Raw genomic sequence first — 20,561 nt, forward strand, 5'->3', positions numbered from 1 at the left:
GGAAAAGACATGGAGGTCAAGAGCATTGTCATGAAACCACAGCAGTGAAGATCACATGGGAGTGTATTTAGACCAAGAAAAGCAGTGCTCAGGGGCTTTCCTGGTGGCTCAGTGGTAAAGAATCCGCCTGCCACTGCAGGAGACAAGGGTTTGATCCCTGATCAAGGAAGACCCCACGTGCTATGGAGCAACTAAGCCCGTGTGCACAACTATTGAGTCTGTGCTCTAGATCCCAGGGGCTACAACTACTGAGCCCACACACCACAACTACTGAAGCCCTCTCACCCTAGAGCGTGTGCTCTGCAACAAGAGAAGCCACGGCAATGGGAAGCCCATGCACAGCACCTAGAGAGTCGTCCCCTCTTGTCACAACTAGAGAAAAGCCCTCGAGCAGCAAGGAAAACTCAGCACAGTGAAAAATGAATAATAATTTTTTTAAAAAAGCAGTGCTCTGAAGTCAGAATGTTTAAGGAGCAGTGCATCTCCTTTTCAATGTATGTATGTCACTTGATGGGCCAATATTTGTTTCTGGACTTACGGGAGGATTCAAGCAGTCACCCAGCACACTGTGTGTGTAAACACTGCTTTGGTTTCCAGGACAAAGAACTATGGCTCTTCTCCTCAAGCAGCAGATGAGTGATTCTCAACATGGGCGAATTGGCCTCCTCCCAACTCCTCCCAGGGACACTTACCAATGTCTGGGGATATTTTTAGTCGTCACAACTGAGATGGAGAGGTGGTTACTAGCACCTGGTAAGAAGAAGCCAAGGATGCTGCCAGACATCCTATAGTGCACTGGACAGCTCTGCTCACACCAAAGAATCATCTCGCCCAAACATCTCATGAGTGGAGGCTGAGAAGCCCTGATCTACCCTAAGAAATAGGACACGTACACTGGCGGTCCTCAGCCTTTTTTGGCACCAGGGACATTTCATGGAAGACAATGTTTTCACAAACCAGGGGGCAAGGGATGGTTTCGGGATGACTCAAGCTCATCACATTTATTGAACACTTTATTTCTAATCTAATGCCGCTGCTGATCTGATAGGAGGTATTGGTCTGAAGCCTGGAGATTGGGGATGCCTGATATACACAGTCAAGGAAGTAAAAAAAAAAAAAAAAAATTCCCTTCTCCCATCTGAGTGTGGTGGCTTTGTAATGTTAGCATGGCTAGGGCAGACTGCATGCCCCAAAGTTATGTTTCCCAATAGGGTGGACCACAAGAGCGATTCCTGCCAGCCCTGGAGGGCAGACAAGAAGCAGCAGCACCTTGGGGTTCCTGTACATTGTCATTGACACAAGGGTCTACATCTGCTAACCTCTCCTGGGATCAACAGCTCTTCTAACCCCTGGGCCCACCATACCCAGTGTGTTTATCTCCCCTGATTCCAGCTTCCGCAGGACACCATTCCACTGAAGCCAGAGGCAATGAGAACTGCCACGGGTCTCAGTGCCTACCTGTGGGCTTCAGCTCGCGCTGTGGGTTCCAGCTTGTTCACGCTCTTTCTCACCTTACATCCATCTTTCCTCACAGATTCTGCCCTGTGGACTTCAAGCCCCAGCATCAGACACTGAGACAACAGTTGGAAACAGTGGTCCCCAACCATTTTCACATCAGGGGCTCGCTTTGTGGAAGACGATTTTTCCAAGGGCCAAGATAGGTGGGGGTAGCTTCAGGATGATTCAAGGGCATTACATTTATTGTGTGGTTTATTTCTCTTATTTTTACATCAGGTCTATCTCAATCATCAGGCATTAGATCCTGGAGGTTGGGGACCCCTGGTCTATCAGAGAAGGATTACCTAGCTCCCACAATTAGTAAAGGAAAATCTTTGTAATTTATATACACAGAGATCTTTAATCTCTGATTGAACCATGACTGACATGGGTTAAGGTGGACATCAGCCAATAAGTATTTTTAACACAGGACAGGGTAATTGTGTACAAAGGCAGATTTTTTTCTTTCCTGGGGCCAATCTCAGTGGTTCTCTCCCATGAATTTTTCTAAACCCTGGGCGTATCCTTTCCATTTTGCTCCTCCTCCTCCTCATCTTTCATCTGTTCTTTCTCTTTGTTTATTTGTTCTATTTCATCTTTTAGATGAATATCCTCCATAGATACCTCTGGCACCTTTAGGGTTTAGCATGTATTCCGTTAATTAATATTCATCAGTAAAGTGTGAGCTCCTGACAAGCTGTCATGGGGTCCATCCCATTGTCATCCTTGATGCCCACAAGCCTGTGATCTCAATCAATGGTTGCTCAAAGAGGCTGGATTTTAGCATCACTTGGTGAGCTCGAGACACTACAGAATGGAGAAAAAACAAAACAAAACTTTCATGCCTCATGCTTAGATTTTCAGATGTAATAGGTCTAAGCTGGGGTTCAGGAATCATAATTTTAGAACATTTCCTAGGCTATTCTAATGATCAGCCATGCTGGAAAACCAATGGTCTAAACTGATTTGAAACACATTGCGTGTAAGTGTGTGAGTGTTTGCATTCATAATTCCCCCTTTGAGATCTTTTCTCAAAGGTTTTTTTTATGTGGACCATTTTTAAAGTCTTTATGGGATTTGTTACAATATTGCTTCTGTTATTCTTTATGTTCTGATTTTTGGGGAGTAAGGCGTGTGGGATGCTAGCTTCCCAACCAGGGGTTGAGCCTGCACTGTCTGCATTGGAAGGCAGTCTTAACTACTGCGCCACCGGGAAAGTACCCCCCCCCCCAGCCCCCGACCCCCATCAAATGAGATCTTACTTGTCTGTCTGCCTGCCTTTCTTCCTTCAACTTGGCTAGTGCCAGGTGCACTCCGGCCTCAGAGTTCTCGCTACAGCGAGGGCAGAATCACAGCATGTCGTGTCTTCAGTGCCCAGCCCCGAGTGGCCAGCACTATGATTAGTAACTGTGTTTTTGGTGACTCTGAGAAACCCAGTTTTTGGTGTGCCTAACTTATACAGTGCTGCCCATCAGCTTGGCAGGGGCAGAAGTGAGATGCTGGCTTATGTCAACCTCTGAGAATCCTCCTTATTATACATCAGTAATGTGGACAATCACACAGATCTCTTTGTTTCCCCTTGAGGGACTTCAACATTTCTTGGATGATTGATTGCTTTTCAGTAGTCCTTTATACAGGCGGAGGAACTGAGGTTTAGAAAGTAACTTTCCCAGGACCCCCAAGCTGACATGTGGATAGATGGGGTTTGCACTCAAATCAGTGGAATGAATTTGATTCTATATTAGTGTGTGGTTCATAAGACCAAAGCTAATGTCCTAATATAACATGGAGAACTGATCATATAAATCTATTACCTTAATCCTGGGCCATAGGCTGATGAAATGATCACCCAAATCAGTTTTTTAAAAACATTGCTTTTGTTTGCTCAAAGGAAGCATTTGTAGAAAACATGAATTTTCATTTAATCTTTTGCCCCTCTTTCCTCACAAACACACATTCTTTATTATATCACCTTTGAATTCTGATTTTAATTTAATACATAAGGAAACCCTAGTAAATGATGTCAAGCTCAAAAGATTAGTCACAAGCCATTCGAATATGTTAGCCCAAAAGGCAATAAATAAAAATTATGATATATCAGTCATTCTGTTTTCCCCATAAATCTTAAAAATAAAAATTGGTCATAGCTTCTCATTTTTAATGTGATTTACTCCTTTGAGTTCTGTAAAACTTCCAAGGATATTAACATCTCTATATACAAAGAAGCAGTGCAGCAGTACATGTATTCTTATACATTTTTCATTCTTAGAGAAAAATTATGAAACATTTGCTTTGAACCTGTTCTTCAATTATTAAAGGAAGCTAATTGGAAAGATTCATAAATATTCCTGAAGTGGTCAAACTATTTTTTTTATCTGAAACTAACATAAAATTCCAAGTTGAACTGAGCTGGTTGGAAAGGAGAAGAAATAACTCTGGCCTGCCTAAGCTTTGTCAGTTAGAAAGCAGGTAGGAGCTGGCAACTCCAAGAAGGGAAGAATTAAGTTTAATATATCTTCTCACACGCCATCAAGTTACAACAGCTCATTGTGCTGGTCTAGACTGGCCCATCTCCCTAGAAGACAGAAAAAGTTAATTAATTAAACACCATTTATGCGTGTGTGTGTGTGTGTGCTTCCCCTCCCCATCACCCCTCTTAGTCTTAGTTTGTTTGTGTGCTCAGTCGTGTCCGACTCTTTGTGACCCCATGGACTGTAGCCCACCAGGCTCCTCTCTCCATGGGCTTTCCCAGGCAAGTGTACTGGAGTGATACCATTTCCTTCTCCAGGGATCTTCCCGACTCAGGGACTGAACCTACTTCTTCTGTATTTCCTGCACTGGCTGGGGGATTCTTTACCACTGCACCACCTGGGAAGCCCTCCTTAGTCTTGATTACTCCTGCCCTTATTGGTCACTTACTGAATGTTTTCTATACTTTTTCTGACTTTGGTTCAGATCTTTCTCACTTACCTATGTTTACTCTAGAAGTGTGGAAGCTTCACTTTATTATTAAAACTCATTTTTAATAAGTGGAACAGAGGGCTCAAGTGATGTATCTGAAGCCATTGTGAATAAATAGAGAAGCCAGGAATTAATAAGTAGAGAACCCTGGGAGGTGGAACCCAGGAACTGTGTTCCTTTTCTTGAACTTTGGCTGCTACACAGATTTCCATCCTCTTAAGGAAATATCAGTACAGTGTACTGAGCCTTCTAGTTACTGACGTGGATGTGTTTTTTTTTTTCTTTCTGCTGTGCCACGTGGCATGTGAGATCTTAGTTTACCAACCAGGAATTGAACCCTGTATCCCTGCCATGGCACAGAGTCTTAACCACTCAACCACCAGAGAAGTTCTGACTTGGATGCGCATTGATCACCCCAGGTTAGACACTCACTCAGCACCTTAGGAAGTAGGTTTAACAATCACATTTTGTAGGCAAAGACACAGTTGAGGGCAACCAACTTGGCTAAGACTGCACAGCTGGCATTCCATAGCTTGTATTTTGAGGCACGTTTCCACCTATTACCTCATGTAAGGACTGTGCCAGGCCAGAGGCCTCTCAATAAATACTTCCTGTCTGAATGGATGGATGTCTATCTGTACCCTCTATGGAAGTTCAGCAGGAGGCGGCTGGAAGAACGAAGCTTCTAGAAGCTAGGCAGCTTTCTCAGCTCACTCAGCAAGTGAGTGATTACCTGGGAGCCCAACACTCCCCCGTTTCCTCCTGTGGGAGGGACCCTGACCAGCTGTACAAAAGATGAGCTGCCTACAAGACAGGAATCCTTAGCAGACCACTGTTTTTTTCCCCCCCCTCCAATCTTGTGTGTACTGAAATATTTAGTAGTAAGGTTTCATGATGTCTGTGAATTACTTTCCAATGGTACAGAGAGCAAGCAAATGTTAACAGTCTGTGGATCTAGGTGAAAAGGACAGGTGTTCACTGTATTGTTTTTTAAAATTTTACATAGATTTGAAGTTATCCAAATTAAGATTGAGAAGGAAGGAGGGAAGGGAATCCTGGTGATGTACATTCATTCTCTGTGATTCTCTAGTGCCAGCTAGAGTGCTCAGCAGCTTTCTTTTCACTATCAGGGGATTTATTCATTTAAATTGCCAAAATATGGAGTCTGAATAGAGGACAGTCACTGAACAGTCAACTGACTACAACTATGGGTGTGTTTTTTTGTTTTACCTTCCATTTACAATTATTACAAAACGTTGGCTATATTCCCTGTGTTGTGGCCTACCTTACACTGAAAAGTTTGTGCCTCCCAGGCCCCACCCCTGTATTGCCCACCGCCAACCCCTAGTTTGTTCTCTGTATCTGTGAGTCTGCTTCTTTTTCGTTATATTCAATAGTTGTGTTGTTTAGACTCCACATGTAAGTGACATCATATAGTATTTATCTTTCTCTGTCTGATTTATTTCACTTAGCTTGATGATCTGTGGGTATGTTTTTAATTTATAAATAATCCTCAGATTTAGTAAACTACTATCTTCCATTAGAAGAACAGTTGTATTTCCAATTATACTTGCAATGAAAATTTGCTACCTAACTAAAAAAATGTAACTTCTTCCGTGAAAGCAGAAAAACAAATATCAGTGTTTGAAATGAATTAGCTGATTTAGCAAGCTTGCATTCTTATCGGACGGATTACAACATTCAAATGCAAAATACTCTTAACCACTACTGTAAAAACAATTGTGATGGATTTCTAGCTGGTAGTTTTCTTTTCTCCCCAATTGTGTTTCAAGACCAAAATATTTAAATACAACACGTAGAACTGAAAGTTTATAGAACAAAAACCCAATAGTCAGGGAAATTTATTTTTAATGGTAAAGCATCTGCATACAATGCGGCAGACCTGGGTTCAATCCCTGGGTTGGGAAGATCTCCTAGAGAAGGCAATGGCAACCCACTCCAGTACTCTTGCCTGGAAAAATCTCACGGATGGAGGAGCCAAGGGTCAGACACGATTGAGCAGCTTCACTATATGCATTATACTCTTGACTTTGGGAAGAAGTTTTTATTTATATTTTTTATATTTCAAAATATATGATTGTAAACATTTTTGAATAATATAAGCTAGAAGGAAGAAAAAAAGTCAAAGTCTTCTTACCTACAAACAATTATCATTAAACATTTTGGTTGGATTTCCTTTAGGTCTTTTTTTCTACCCATTGTGTTTGAGTTTTCATTTATTTTATTTTATTTATTTTAAAAATTTTATTTTATATTGGAGCATAGTATAGTATAGTCGGGCTTCCCTGGTGGCTCAGTTGGTAATGAATCTGCCTGCAATGCAAAAGACCTGGGTTCGATCCCTGGGTTGGGAAGATCCCCTGGAGGAGGGCATGGCTACCCATTTCTGTATTCTTGCCTGGAGAATCCCCATGGACAGAGCATCCTGGTGGGCTGCAGTCCATGGGGTCGCAAAGAGCTGGACAAGACTGAGCAACTAAGTACACACACAAATAGTTGATTTACAATGTTGTCTTAGTTTCAGGTGTAGAGTAAGGCGATTCAGTTATACATATATATGTCCTATTCTTTTTTAGATTCTTTTCCCATTTAGAATAGTGATTTTTAAAATTTATTTAATTGTGTGTTCTGTATATATTTTTTGTATATTGCTCTTTTTAAATAACATTATAACCATTTTCAGTATTATTACAGTTTTGAAAAAAAATCCTTTTAAGGTACAGGAAATGAAAGCAATAACAACGGAACTCTGGGAGGATATATAAGAATCACATACCTGAAGAAATTGGTGGGTGAAAGACAAGCCCAGGGCACAGATTTCCTAACTGAACACCTCCCTAGATTTCTGTGCGCGCGCGCGCGCACACACACACACACACACACACACACATACAACTGTTGACTTGTATACATATATTGCTTATAAGAATGATTTGAAAAAATTATTTGGGTCATTTTTAATTTGGGTGTGATATTATATTAAGTAGATAGACTTTTACTTATACTTGGTTACATAATTCCCCAATAAGGGAACTCTGAAGTTCTAGCTAACCTTTTTTTTTTTTTTTTTTTGCTGCAACACATCACATGCAGGGTCTTTGGGTTCCCTGACTGGGAATCAGACTCGTGCTTCCTGAGGTGGAATCGCAGAGCCTTAACCACTAGACTGACAGAGAAGTCCCCAACACTTGAGTTCTATTTAATTTTTTCCTCATACTTTAACCTGTGTTTAAAAATCACCTCATGCGTATGAAATGATTTCCTGATCTGGCTTATTCAGTAGTTGAAATAATCACCTTGGTTTACTGTCCGTAGGTTTATTTTTCATAGTGTTGATAATTTACAGTCATATTTGGAGATGAAATTCCTAATGATTTCCACTATTTCTTGCATGTAAGAATAATTACTCTCTTCCATATCTTTTCCAAGGGGAAGAAAATACCCTTCATGTATTACTTGACAAATTTAACACACTGTGTAGATTGAGTTAGGAAAGAGAACATTTGGGAACAGACTGTGATGTGTCTTCCTATAACAGATGTCCACTTCCTGAGAATCTTCATGTAGACATTATCATAAACTTCCATACATGTGTGGAGTCCTTTGCCTTCAGAACTACGGTCAGGTGCGGGTAAGACTGAAACTGTGGTCAGCCTCAGCCTAGGTATGCTATTAATAGCATCATAGAGAGCAGAGTTTCCCTTGGCTGAGAGAGGAGCTGCCTGGACCTTCCAGCCTGGTTGGAGATCCTGCAGCCGCCACTCTTTCCACCCCCTCATCCCATTTGCGCTGGTGGCTTGCCTTGACCAAAGACCTCAGCTTACCCCGCAGCAGCCACAACACTGGCAGTCTCCACACAGGGTCCCCAGGAGGCCGTTGATCACCTGGATGGCACAGATAATTATCTGAACTGCTCCTATGATCAGCAGGATGGAGAAGAGGGTCAGATTCCAGGGAACCACGTCACTAGGCTTTTGGCACTCGCTCCATATGTTAGGGTTCCCGAGGTATTCTCTGCCAGGGACATGGGAGAGAAAAGACACACTGGTTAAAAAGTATGCAATCCCCTAGGCTAGAAAGTCACCACAGTGATTTTTCTTTTGCAGCACCATCTATCTAAGACCTAAGATTCCTGAGAAAAAGAATCCCATAATAACAACACATTTAAATGCAATATCTAACAATAAAATTGTTATTATGGGATTCTAGGTATTGCATTTAAATGTGTTATTATGGGATTCTTTTTCTCAGAAGACTCTTGAGAGTCCCTTGGACTTCAGGGAGATCCAACCAGTCCATTCTGAGGGAGATCAACCCTGGGATTTCTTTGGAAGGAATGATGCTAAAGCTGAAGCTCCAGTACTTTGGCCACCCCATGCGAAGAGTTGACTCATTGGAAAAGACTCTGATGCTGGGAGGGATTGGGGGCAGGAGGAGAAGGGGACGACCGAGGATGAGATGGCTGGATGGCATCACAGACTCGATGGACGTGAGTCTGAGTGAACTCCGGGAGATGGTGATGGACAGGGAGGCCTGGCGTGCTGCAATTCATGGGATCGCAAAGAGTCGGACACGACTGAGCAACTGAACTGAACTGAACAATTTTATTGAGTATCTACCATGTGCTGGAATGGACCCTCTTCTGAATGTTTCACACATATCCACTCATTTATTTCTCATGGAGACTTCATGGTTCTTTTCTCTCGCTTCACAAATGGGAACAATGAGGCGCAGAGAGGTTAAGTGACTTACCCAGCTCACATAGTTACTGAGTGACAGAGTGATTTTTGTGAGCTGACCAGGCAGATGGGCAAATCAAATATGTATTAAGGGGCCATGAAAATGAAGACACACCAGGAGGACAATCTTACAAATGTCCATGGCCTTTATCCTACTATTGTCTGCAGGGACCTCTTGAACTTCTGGCAAATGACCTGTCACCTCTAGCAGCCCTCTGGAGCCATGGAAAGTACAATCGTGTCATATAGTTAAAGGGAAAGGCTTGATTCTTTTGAGGCCTACTTCCAGTCAAACTGTGAACTGACTCAGCTGTATTTTTGTGACAATGTACGGATTCAAAAGGTTTAATTAACTAAAAGAAAGAAATAATCTGCTGCCTTATTACATATTTTATAAAAACTTTGAAATAGAAATTATGGTATATTTATAAAATAATATATATATTACATATATATTATTAAGAGTCCACCGCAATATCAAAGGCATTGTGCCTTGAAGGAGAAATGTGAAGTATGCTTAAAAGACAAAAATGAGGGTAAAGGGATAAAATTTCTGCAATATTGTAATTTCTTCTCACATTATTAGAGCCCCAAATTGGTTTTTCCCTTTTGCTTTAGGAATCCACTCTCTTTTCAGGGTCTCTGTAGAAAACTCTCTATCTGGCTACTAAAGGAACGCCCATCTCATTGTTTTTAGATCTTTTTGACCATCTCTCTCTGACAGTTTCTCCAGCGCATCAGTACACATTAATTTGAGATATATTTTGTGTTAAGATTTTGAAAAACCTTTGAAAGGATGGAAGACATTTCCTTTATCCAGAAGGGATAAAAGAAAGAATGAGCCATTCTTGATTTAAAGATAAACCATTGCATATTGCATTGGTTCACTTTCCCACAAGAATACAGTCCTGGCTGCTCACTGGCTCTGTGACTTGTGTATCTCTCTGTAGAGTGGGAATAACAATATCTATCAAATCATAGGGTTAAATAAGGATTAAAGTGAGGATTAAATGAGTTAACACTAGTAAACTGCTTAGAACCATGCCTAGTAGATAGTAAGTGCTCAATAAACCCTAATATTGTTAATCACTTTGCTTAAGCTGAGTAGTGTGGCCTAAAGGAAAAAGACTGGTTATTTTGAATTCAGACAGACCTGAGTTTGAATTCAAGTGTTCCTCTTACTGGCTGTGTATCCCTCATATAAGTCACCTAACACCCCCTGACCCCTGCCCTTACCATTAGTTTCTTCATCTATAAAATGGGCTGAGAACAACTGCACAGCTCTGAAAATTCAGTAATATACCTTATGTATTGCTATGTAAGACTTCAGTATGTTATTTTTATAAAAAACTCATTTTTCTTTTCTGCCTTTTTCCATGCAGTCTCTCTTATCTTTACCATTTTTCAACTTGATGATTATAAGAGGTAATAAAAGGCAATATATTCCAGTCACATTTTTATAAAGAAAAGATCTTAAAATGAAGTTAATTGTCAATCCTGAGTTCCTGCCCTTGTGGAAAGGGTTTGTCCCATGGTGGGATGACAGTGCCCTCTGGTGGTAAGATTGGTGAAACACTCACAGGGAAGCTAGGAAGCAACGACTGCGTTTGGGCGGAGAGATCCTTTCAGTTTCACTCCAGCAGCTGTATCACCCCTTACAAACCCTCACGGATAGGTGTTCCACAGGCCCTTTTCCTTTACCCCCAAACTCTCAGGTTCTGAGAGTCTCAGATCCCTGAGATGATTGCTGCTTCCAGCCCTTGAGGTGAAAGGGCTCCCTAATTTTTCGTGGATCTGGAGGCTAATCATACTCCCACATTCTGTGAATCGAAGAGATCTGAGACAGTTTAAACTCCCTGAATCCTATCATTTGTGAAGGCAGTCCCAACTGAGCGGCAGTAATTCCATCAACCTCAGAGTCAACGCCATGGATTTCGTACAACTCACTTCTTATCAGCAAAGGCTGCTGAGGGAAGGAGCAGGGGAGCCCAGGTGCTTTGCCTGGATAATAGGTGCCACTTTCTCTGGGCTTCCCTGGTGGCTCAGAGGTTAAAGCATTTGCCTGCAATGTGGGGGACCTGGGTTCGATCCCTGGGTCGGAAAGATCCCTCCAGAAGGAATGGCAACCCACTCCAATATTCTTGCAGTATTCTTGCCTGGAGAATCCCATGGATGGAGGAGCCTCTCCTCGTGACCTCAGCTGGCTGTGGTACCCCTTCTGTGCTTCTCAGCTCTCTGGGTTCCCTCTGTACGGAGCCGGGACCTTGAGCTGTCCTCTATTTGTCTGTCTTCTCTTTGCGACTCTACACCCACAAGGGTAGAGACCAGGTCTCTCATCTCTGTCCCCGGTTCTACCAAAGGGAGTGTTCGATAAATGAGCAGCTTTCCTGTATGGGGTCCCACCCATGTTCCAGGCACTGGGCCAGCTGTGTTCCACCATTCCTCCCAATCCTACAAGGAGGTACTACTTTGCTTGAACAACGCCTGGCATACAGTTGCCCCCAGGAAATAGTCACTGAGTGAATGAACATATACACAGATTGAGAAGTTGAGTGGGGAGGGGCAACATAGGGGGTGGGCATTAAGAGGTACAAACAACTAGGAATAAAATAAGCTACAGGCTATATTGGACAACATGGGGAATTATAATAACTATAAATGAGTATAACCTTTAAAAATTACAAATCTCTACATTGTACACCAGTAACTTATACAATGTTGTACATCAATTATACTTCGATTATGAAAAATGTACTACTAAAAAAAAGACATTAAATACTTAGAAAGTGTTAAAGAGAAAAGAAGCTGAGGCTAGGGAATGTAAATGCTTGACTTTGACCTTCCTTCTGTCTGAGTCCAAAGCCATTGCTCTTAATCATTACACACATGCCCTGTATTTGAGTAATGTCACTCCTTTAGAATAATTAAAATATGATTTATTCATGAAATTTGATCTATATATCTTTAACAGTATGTATAGTATCTCTAGCAGTGTGTCAATCAAGGCTTCCCTGTATCATAATAAGGGCTTCCCCTGGCGGCTCAGTGGTAAAGAATCTGCCTGCGAAGGCAGGAGACATAGGTTCAATATCTGGGTCGGGAAGATCCATGGGAGCAGGAAATGGCAACACACTCCAGTATTCTTGCCTGGAGAATCCCATGGACAGAGGAGCCTGGCAGGCTACAGTCCATGGAGTGACAAAAACTCAGACATAACTTAGCGACTGAACAATATAACATAACATCATAAAGAGATTATTCTCTTTGAACCTTCATGAGGCTGGTTGAAAAGACAGAAATTAATCACAAAATTATTATAAAAACATAACATTTTAGAAAGTTCTAATACATCATAATACATTCCATTCAAGGTAATGAATTTTTTATATTTATAAAAATGAATAGTAAGGTTGAATGTTTAGCAAGTGCTACATTATGTACATCATGTTATTTCATTCTTGCCTGAACCTGTGAGGTAGATCTTACTGTCACCCCGTTTCACAGAGAAAGAGCCAAGAGGTGTGATTGCTAAGATCATACCACTAGCATGTGACCGGACCCAGAGTCTGGTCAGGTCAAGGGCAAAGCCGCATCTTAACATCTTTGGGGATTTCCTGCTTCATGAAAGCTGGAAACACCTTGTTGCAATCCCATCTCACCCCATCTATGTAATTTTCTGCTCTGGGGAGTGTGTTCACAGCAGTTCCTTGCTAAGAAGTAATCACGAAGAGCAGCTGCAGATGGTCGTAACTGGAAGTCCAGGCAGAACACCGAATAGTTTCAGCTCTGTGCCTGGTGAAAGAGCACTCTCCTCACCCCTGAACTCCTTCCTCAGGGAACAGGGCGGGCTGCAGCCTGAGCTGGCAGTGCTGTGCTTGGCGGTGTCCCCTGTCCCTCCCCCACTGCTGACTGTCCTTGGCCTGGCCTCCTGCATTGCCTCCCGCAGCTGTTTGCATGCCCTGTGCCAGCTGCTTCCCTTTCAGCAGCTCAGGGTCAAGGTAGATCGGCCAATTGTCTCAGAAAGGAAGACCTTGGATGGGAGGAGGTCCTACTTCAAAGGAAGCCAGGAGGGCGTATCTCAAAATGTCCCAGGTTTCTTTTTCCTTCTAGGATGCTTCTTCAGTATAGTTCCCATGACCGAAAAAGTTAACTGCCTTTGTTCTTTAATATGATCACAACAGGCACTTCTAAGGAAAACAGAACTCAATTCTATACTCTTGAAGAGCCCTGAATTTTGTGCCCCAAGCTGGAAACCTCAAAGTCCAGCTTGATAACCTTTCCTCTTTCTTCTCATTCCTAATCCTGATGATTCCATCTCAGAGAGTCTCTGAAATTTCTCCCCTTTTGAGCCCCAGTTCCACTGCCTTAGAGATGCTCAGAATCTTATCTGGATTGTTCCTCCAACCTCCTGCTTTGCTCTCTCTGTCAGTTACTGAGCCCTTTTGTTCATTCTCCACATCACTACATCATGATCCTCCTAAAACTCCCAAGTGGCCATGGCTTATCCTGCTTGAAGTCCTCTGCTGTCCCCCAATGTCTTGAAGGTCTTCCTGTGTCTCCGTCAGCCCCTCCTGTGGCGTCCCTCTGCTCCTCCCTTAACATTCACCCTGAGCTTCTGGCCACTCAGTGATCTTACATTCTACGAGCACATGGAACCTTTTCAGAGTAGCCTCAGGACTTTCTCTTCTCTCTGCTTGAAGCCTGTTTCCCCTCCTCTCCAAAAGACAGGCTTCTGCACAACTTCCAAGATCATCCCCTGTCACCTCCTCCAAGAAGTTTCCCTTGTGCAACTTCATTTCACCCTCTTGGCAGGTGAGGGCCCGTCCCCTCTTAACACCCTAACTTACCATGTGCTCACTGGGGCAGGGGACCAGGTCTGTCCTCCTCTGCTCTGTATTTGAGACAGATTAAAAGTGAGGTCCCATCAGGTGCTTTTGTTTTTTAAATTCTTCTGCTAATTATTAGCTGTGGAGCCCCAGTCAAGTTAACCTTTTGAACTATATTTTTTCTACTCTAAGGATAAAAAAAATCTTCTGAGATTTATTAGGAAGGTTAAGTGAAATAATGCATGCAAAAACATTGGACTTTTAATTATCAGAAGGAGGAGGAAGAGGTGGAGGAGGAAGGAGAGGAGAAGGGAAGGTTCTGCTGCTGCCATTGGGTGATGAGGGAAACTGTCCTGAGTCCTTTCCTTTGGTCTCATACACGTGATTATTCCTTCTCACTCACTAAGTAGCTGTGTATGTGTGTTTCACTTGCAGCTACCATAACTCCTGATGCCTCCACACTGGGATCCGATGGATGAATCCATGGGATAGTAAAAATGATTGCAGACAGAGGCCCCTGGGCTTTTCAAAATGGACTCTACAAAAATCAGACAGTGCAAATCAATACAGTGCTGAAAAAGCATTGTGACCTGAAGTCAGAAAACTTGGACTCGAGCTTCCATCATTAAGAATAGCATTCCTTTGGGCAAGTCATCTGTCCTCTTTGGGCGTCTGCTGAATTATCTCTGAAGGAGAGCTTTTTGTGAGGCTGAAATGAAACATTGTAGGTGGAAGCACTTTCCTTATTTTTTTTAAATGTTTTATTGTTTTACTTTTTTTTTAAATAGAAGTATAGTTGCTTTATACACTGTGTCAGTTTCTGCAGTACAGCAAAGTGAATCAGATGTATATATACATATATCCCCTCTTTTTTTTAATGGGATTTCCTTCCCATTTAGGTCACCACAGAGCGTTGAGTAGTTTCCTGTGCTATACAATAGGTTCTCATTAGTTATCTATTGTATACATAGTAGTGTATATATGTCAATCCTGATCTCCCGATTCACCCCACGACCCCCTCCCACTTTGACTGAAAATACTAGGCAACACAAGATTCGAGGGTTGTTATAAGAAACTTGAAATGAGCCTCTGCAGCTGGAAGGAAGGTTTGGAGCTGGTTGCAGGAGATAAGGCCATAAAGGAGGAAAGACATGGGATGTAGGGGAGAATGGGTGCTGAGGAAAGCCTGCCGGGTGGCAGAGGGTGTGGTGAGACACGTGTCTGGACCTATCCTCCTGAAAGCCCTTCTGTAGCAATCATGGTATATTTCATACCAAGGGTGGACCTGCATTTTATGTGGGATTAAATCCTACAGTCAGGGCCTGATGGGAAAGAGCACGAATAGTCAAAATCGTTCTATCTTATAAATCACCTGCACAGTGTATAGTATGTATGATTTTGTAATAAATCCAAATGCAACAATTTTTAATCATATTATAGTTTGAAGCTACTATGCAAATGTGTGAGTACACAAACCTTTCTCCCTTTTGATAACTATCAAAATCTTTTGGCAAAAAGGGGATGAGTGGGAGAATTCTGAAGTGTTCCTGCTTTTCTGCAGTTTATTCTGTTTTTATTATTAAACCGTTCTAGCCAATCTGATCACAGGACAGGGAGGCCTGGCATGCTGCGGTTCATGGGGTCGCAAAGAGTCAGACACAACTGAGTGACTGAACTGAACTGAACTGAATCCAATACCTCTTAATGGATGGGTTAGCTGCTGTTGAGAGGGGTCAATAAAATGACGCATACAAAAGGATCTATCTCAGAGTAACATGTGATATGGGTGTCTGATGTGAATGCAAACTTGCTTCAGCAGGACAGATGCAGAAGACTTTGAAAAGTGGTATCTTCAACCTAAATGTCTATCGATAGATGAATAGATAAAGAAGATATAGTCCGTATATACAATGGAATATTACTCAGCCATTAAAGAATGACATATTGTCATTTGCAGCAACATGGATGGACCTAGAGATTATCATACCCGGTGAAGTAAGTCAGAGAAAGACAGATATCACAGGATATCATTTATGCATGGAGTCTAAAATATGGCACAAGTAACCTCATCTAAGAAACAGAAACAGGTTCACAGACATAAAGAACAGACTTGTGGTTGCCAAGGGGGAGGGGAGTGGTGGAGGAATTAATTGGGAGTTCGGGATTAGCACGTCCAAACTACTGCATAGAGGATGGGTGAACAACAAGTTCTTACTGTGTAGCACAGGGAACTATATTCAATATCCTGAAATAAACTAGAATGGAAAATGAAATGAAAAAATTAAAGCTATTCAGTCATGTCTGAGTCTTTGCAACCCCATGGACTGTAGCCCACTAGGCTCCTCTGTCCGTGGAATTATTCAGGCAAGAATACTGGCGTGGGTTGCCATTCCCTTCTCCAGGGGTTCTTCCTGACCCAGGGATCGAACCTAGGTCTCCTCATTGCAGGCAAATTCTTTGCTATCTGAGCTATCAAATAACCCAGAATGGAAAAGAATATTAAAAAGAATGTATTTGTGTATATATATATATGTAAAACCGAATCACTTTGCTGTACAGCAAAAATTGGGGCATCCCAGGTGGCGCTAGTGGTTAAGAACTCACTGTCAATGCAGGAGACGTTAGAGGCTTGGAATCAATCCCTGGGTCAGGAAGATCCCCTGGAGAAGGAAATGACAACCCACTCCAGTATCCTTGCCTAGGGAATCCCATGGACAGAGGAACTTGGTGGGCTACAGTCCATGGGGTCACAAAGAGTTGGACATGACTGAAACGACTTAGCATGCGTAGCAGAAATTAACACAATATTGTAAATCAACTATACTCCAATTAAAAAAAAAAGAGAGAGAGAAAAACAGGTAAGTGGTTTCCTGTCCTTCTCCCAAGCTGATATTTCCTGTGGTGACCCATAGACCAGCTGTCTCTGTCCTGACCTGGAACATCGGTGCCAGCCCACTCGAAGCTGTGTATGAGGGTGTCAGAACAATATAAGACCACTGTACTGCCTTGGGGTGTAACTTAGCATCTCTTGTGTTTCTTTCTCTCTCCTTTGTTTTGGATGTAGATGTATTCTAATTGCTTTCAGACCCATCAAGGGGAGTACCATTCACATTATAGGATAAATGCTGTCCATAGAAATACTAGGAGAAGGATCCTTGAAAGGAGGCATAATGTGTAGCTTTGTAGGTATGCCTCTGGGTCGGGAGGAGGGCTCCATCCATGGAAGGACCTCAGGAGACAGCTCAGCCTCATGCCTTCTGAATGCTACACTCAAGCAAGTCAAGCCCACAGCGGTCCTCTGTAAGAGGACAGGGCTTGCCACAGCAACATAAACACTCATGGCAATTGCTACATGCACTTTAAGGATGTTAGAGGGCTTGTAACTACAGTGAAGGGTGGGGATATTTTATGTGAAATCCTTGTGGACAAACTGAGACCTCAGGTCATAAGAACCAGCCACCTCCATCTCCTCTGTCTGGAGCCTGCTCCTGAGATTCTGTAACCTCTCATATACATCCATAACTAGGGATTTGACTTGATGAATTGACGTCCTATAGGTTTTTTTTTTTTTTTTTAAGGCATGGGCCCATCCTCTGTGTGCAGGAAAACCCAACAACTCTAGTTTCTGACTCCCTGGATATGTCAGTCCCTGTGCCAGACAGAGAGGTTGTAATGATGAATGAGACAGAGGCCATTTCTAGCCTTCTTGGAAGTTAGAGTCTAGTGTAACCCTATCTAATGGGAGTGCCCCACCTCTGCAGTGTTCAGTATGGTCAATAATAGCCATCTGCAGTTAGTGAGTGCTTAAAACATGGCTAGTGTGATTGAGGAATTTTAAGCTTTATTTCATTTATTGGAACTTAACTTTAAGTAGACACATACAGCAACTGTCTACTGCCTTGAGTGGTGCAGTCTAGGTAGGGGCAGAAGAATGTATAACATAAAAAGACTAAGATCCAAAGTTAGAAGACAGGCGTTTGTGCCTAGTCTCTGCCCCCTACTAACTGAGAGATATGAAACACATCACACTTATTCAGCCTGCCTTGTGGGGGGAAGTCACACTTCTTGAGGTTGTTGTGCAGATTAAATTATAAATTCATTTGTTTAAAAAGTTCTTTACAAAGTACCTGAAAATATGAAGTGTTACTTTAATGAGTTCTATTAACATTAACTCTCATGAAGAATCTACAATGTTTTCAGTATATTTGCACCTTAAAAGATTGTTTAAGTATTTATCATGCAGGCTCTCAATGAAGGTCTTTACGCCCTGTTTATGAATACCAGTGAAGGCCTTTGAGCTCTGTTTACGAGTAATCATTCTCATTTTCTGTGATAAGATTTTCAAACAATGCTCTCTGTTTATTAATGTTACAAGTTGCCTAGTGTTGATGCTAATAACTGTTTGAGTACAAGTGGTGATACCACCCACCTCTTCCCTCAGGACAGCTTACTGAGTAAGTGCTAAGTTGCTTTAGTTGTGTCTGACTCTTTGTGACCCTATGGACTGTAACTCATCAGGCTCCTCTGTCCGTGGGATTCTCCAGGTAAGAATACTGGAATGGGTTGCCATGCCCTCCTGCAGGGGATCTTCCTGACCCAGGGATGGGACAGATGACGTGCCATCTTTAATTACTTCTTCTGGTGTCTATCACAAGATCACTAAGAGGTGAGATCTTGTGGAACTTCACTGCACAACTGCAGCTCTGCCTTAAAGGAGCAACATGCCTGAAGCTTGTAACTGAAAATGGAGGACCTTATAGAGTGTCCCCCTTGGGCGTTTACCTCCTGGTGCCCACTGTGGTGACACGTTGGTATTGCAGGGTGTACCTTACCCGTTCTGGAAGGGGTAACCCCATGTGCTGTTTTGGCTCATGAGACATTTTGGACCCTTGTTGATTGAGACGGCTGAAACAATAAAGGAGTATCCAGCACCCAGGCCTCCAATCACTGCAAATATTGTGGAGGTGAACATCTGAAAGAGAAGGAGAGAGACCATGTGGGGTTCTTAAGGTGTTCAGAGATTACATGCAACACTCCTGACTGTCCAATCACTGATGTGATGAATACGGGCAAGTTCTGGGGTAGAAGCCAGTCTTTCCTGGAAATGGGGCCTGTGGAGTCTCCTAGAATGAATTTTGATGTTTCATGTTCCCTTCTCTACCTCCATTCCCATATATTTTTCTCCTATTCATTGAGGACTCATGTGCTAGTTACGGTTTTATACCTTTGAACCAGAGTTTTTAACTTTGTTAAAAATAGATGCCCTTCACAGGGTTGATATAGAAGACCAGTCTATTACAGAATCAAAGACTCTTAGAATGGGAAATAATCTTAAGTTTTCTGGTCCAGTCATCTTGCTGAGTCTAAGTCATCATGGGACCTCATGTGGCAGGCGGGTTTTACTTATGAGAAAGGGTAGGAATCTAGGATATTTCCTCCTCAATCTTAATTATGTCCCTTGAGTTCAAAAAGAGAAGTCCAACTTCTCTTCCATCAGGTAGCAATCTTTAAAATATCTGAAGGTATTTTATATTTTACACAAAACTATTTTCTGTTTGACATCTCTCCACCTCTTCTACCTGCTGCAAGTTTTCTCTCCTTTGGGTTACACAAACCCAACAATTTCAGTTCTTTTAAATATTTTTATATAACAGAGATTAATTAGTAAAAAATGGATTGTACTAGTGCCTTTTTTTCAAAGTATAAAATCAAGATAGACTATAGAATATAAAATGCAGAAGCAATCTTGGAGCCCATCTAGGCTAACTCCCTCTTAGAGATGAAAAAATTTAGGCATAGAGAGGCAATCTCCATTCTAAACAGTAATTGGAGAGTAGCTTGGAAACATTAACAATTTTGAAATTAGAGATGAAAAATTATCACCTCCATTGCATTGGGACATGAAGGTGTAGTGCAAAGCACAAGAGTTTAAAAGTCAGCAGACTCAAGCTCAAATCTCAGCGATGCTACTTTTCCCTGTGTGATGAATCTGCATAATGAATGTAGCCTCAGGGTCTTAGCTTCTCATCTATAAAATGTGCATGATAAAGCCTGGCTAAATTAGACGTGGTGACAGAAGTTAAATGTCAGATACTTCCTTTTTCCTGCTCCTTGTATTAGTATCCGTCATTTCACAGTGCGTATTTGAGGGTTTGAAGGTGGAGTTAGAGGGTAGAGAGTATCTAATTGTGCCTAAACAACTGGAATCTATGTAATCTATTTAGCTTGGATTCATATTCATGTCGTATATCATATTATGTATTAATATACTTTGGATGCAACCTTCCAAGACTGAACTCTGGTTCCATGGACCATATCTGACTTCTCGTGCCTATAGAACTGATCATTTTCTCCTTCATATGAAAACTCAACAGGACCCTATGGGACTCCTGGCCATGGAAGCCTTTCCATGTCCCCTGTTTCTTGTTTGTAGGGAACAGACTGCAGCCTCCATGACCTTCCCAGAATCCCAAAAGGCAGATTCGAACAGTTGCTGATAAGGGAAGAAAGGAGATGC

At 42.1% G+C, this 20,561-nt stretch overlaps 1 protein-coding gene across 1 annotated transcript in view; it reads right to left on the reverse strand.

The window, feature by feature from the left end:
• The window catches only part of TM4SF4 (transmembrane 4 L six family member 4), a 28,502-nt gene continuing 11,406 nt past the window's right edge, over window positions 3,466-20,561 (reverse strand). Inside the window, exons 3-5 of the mRNA XM_005675456.3 lie at window positions 18,877-19,016; window positions 8,304-8,493; window positions 3,466-4,072 (exon numbers count right to left, since the gene is read on the reverse strand). Coding sequence (XP_005675513.2) covers window positions 4,055-4,072; window positions 8,304-8,493; window positions 18,877-19,016 — 348 coding nt within the window. The 3' untranslated portion in view covers window positions 3,466-4,054. The remainder of the gene's footprint in view (window positions 4,073-8,303; window positions 8,494-18,876; window positions 19,017-20,561) is intronic.

This window comes from Capra hircus, chromosome 1 (genome assembly GCF_001704415.2).
Source record: "Capra hircus breed San Clemente chromosome 1, ASM170441v1, whole genome shotgun sequence".
Lineage (NCBI taxonomy): Eukaryota > Metazoa > Chordata > Mammalia > Artiodactyla > Bovidae > Capra > Capra hircus.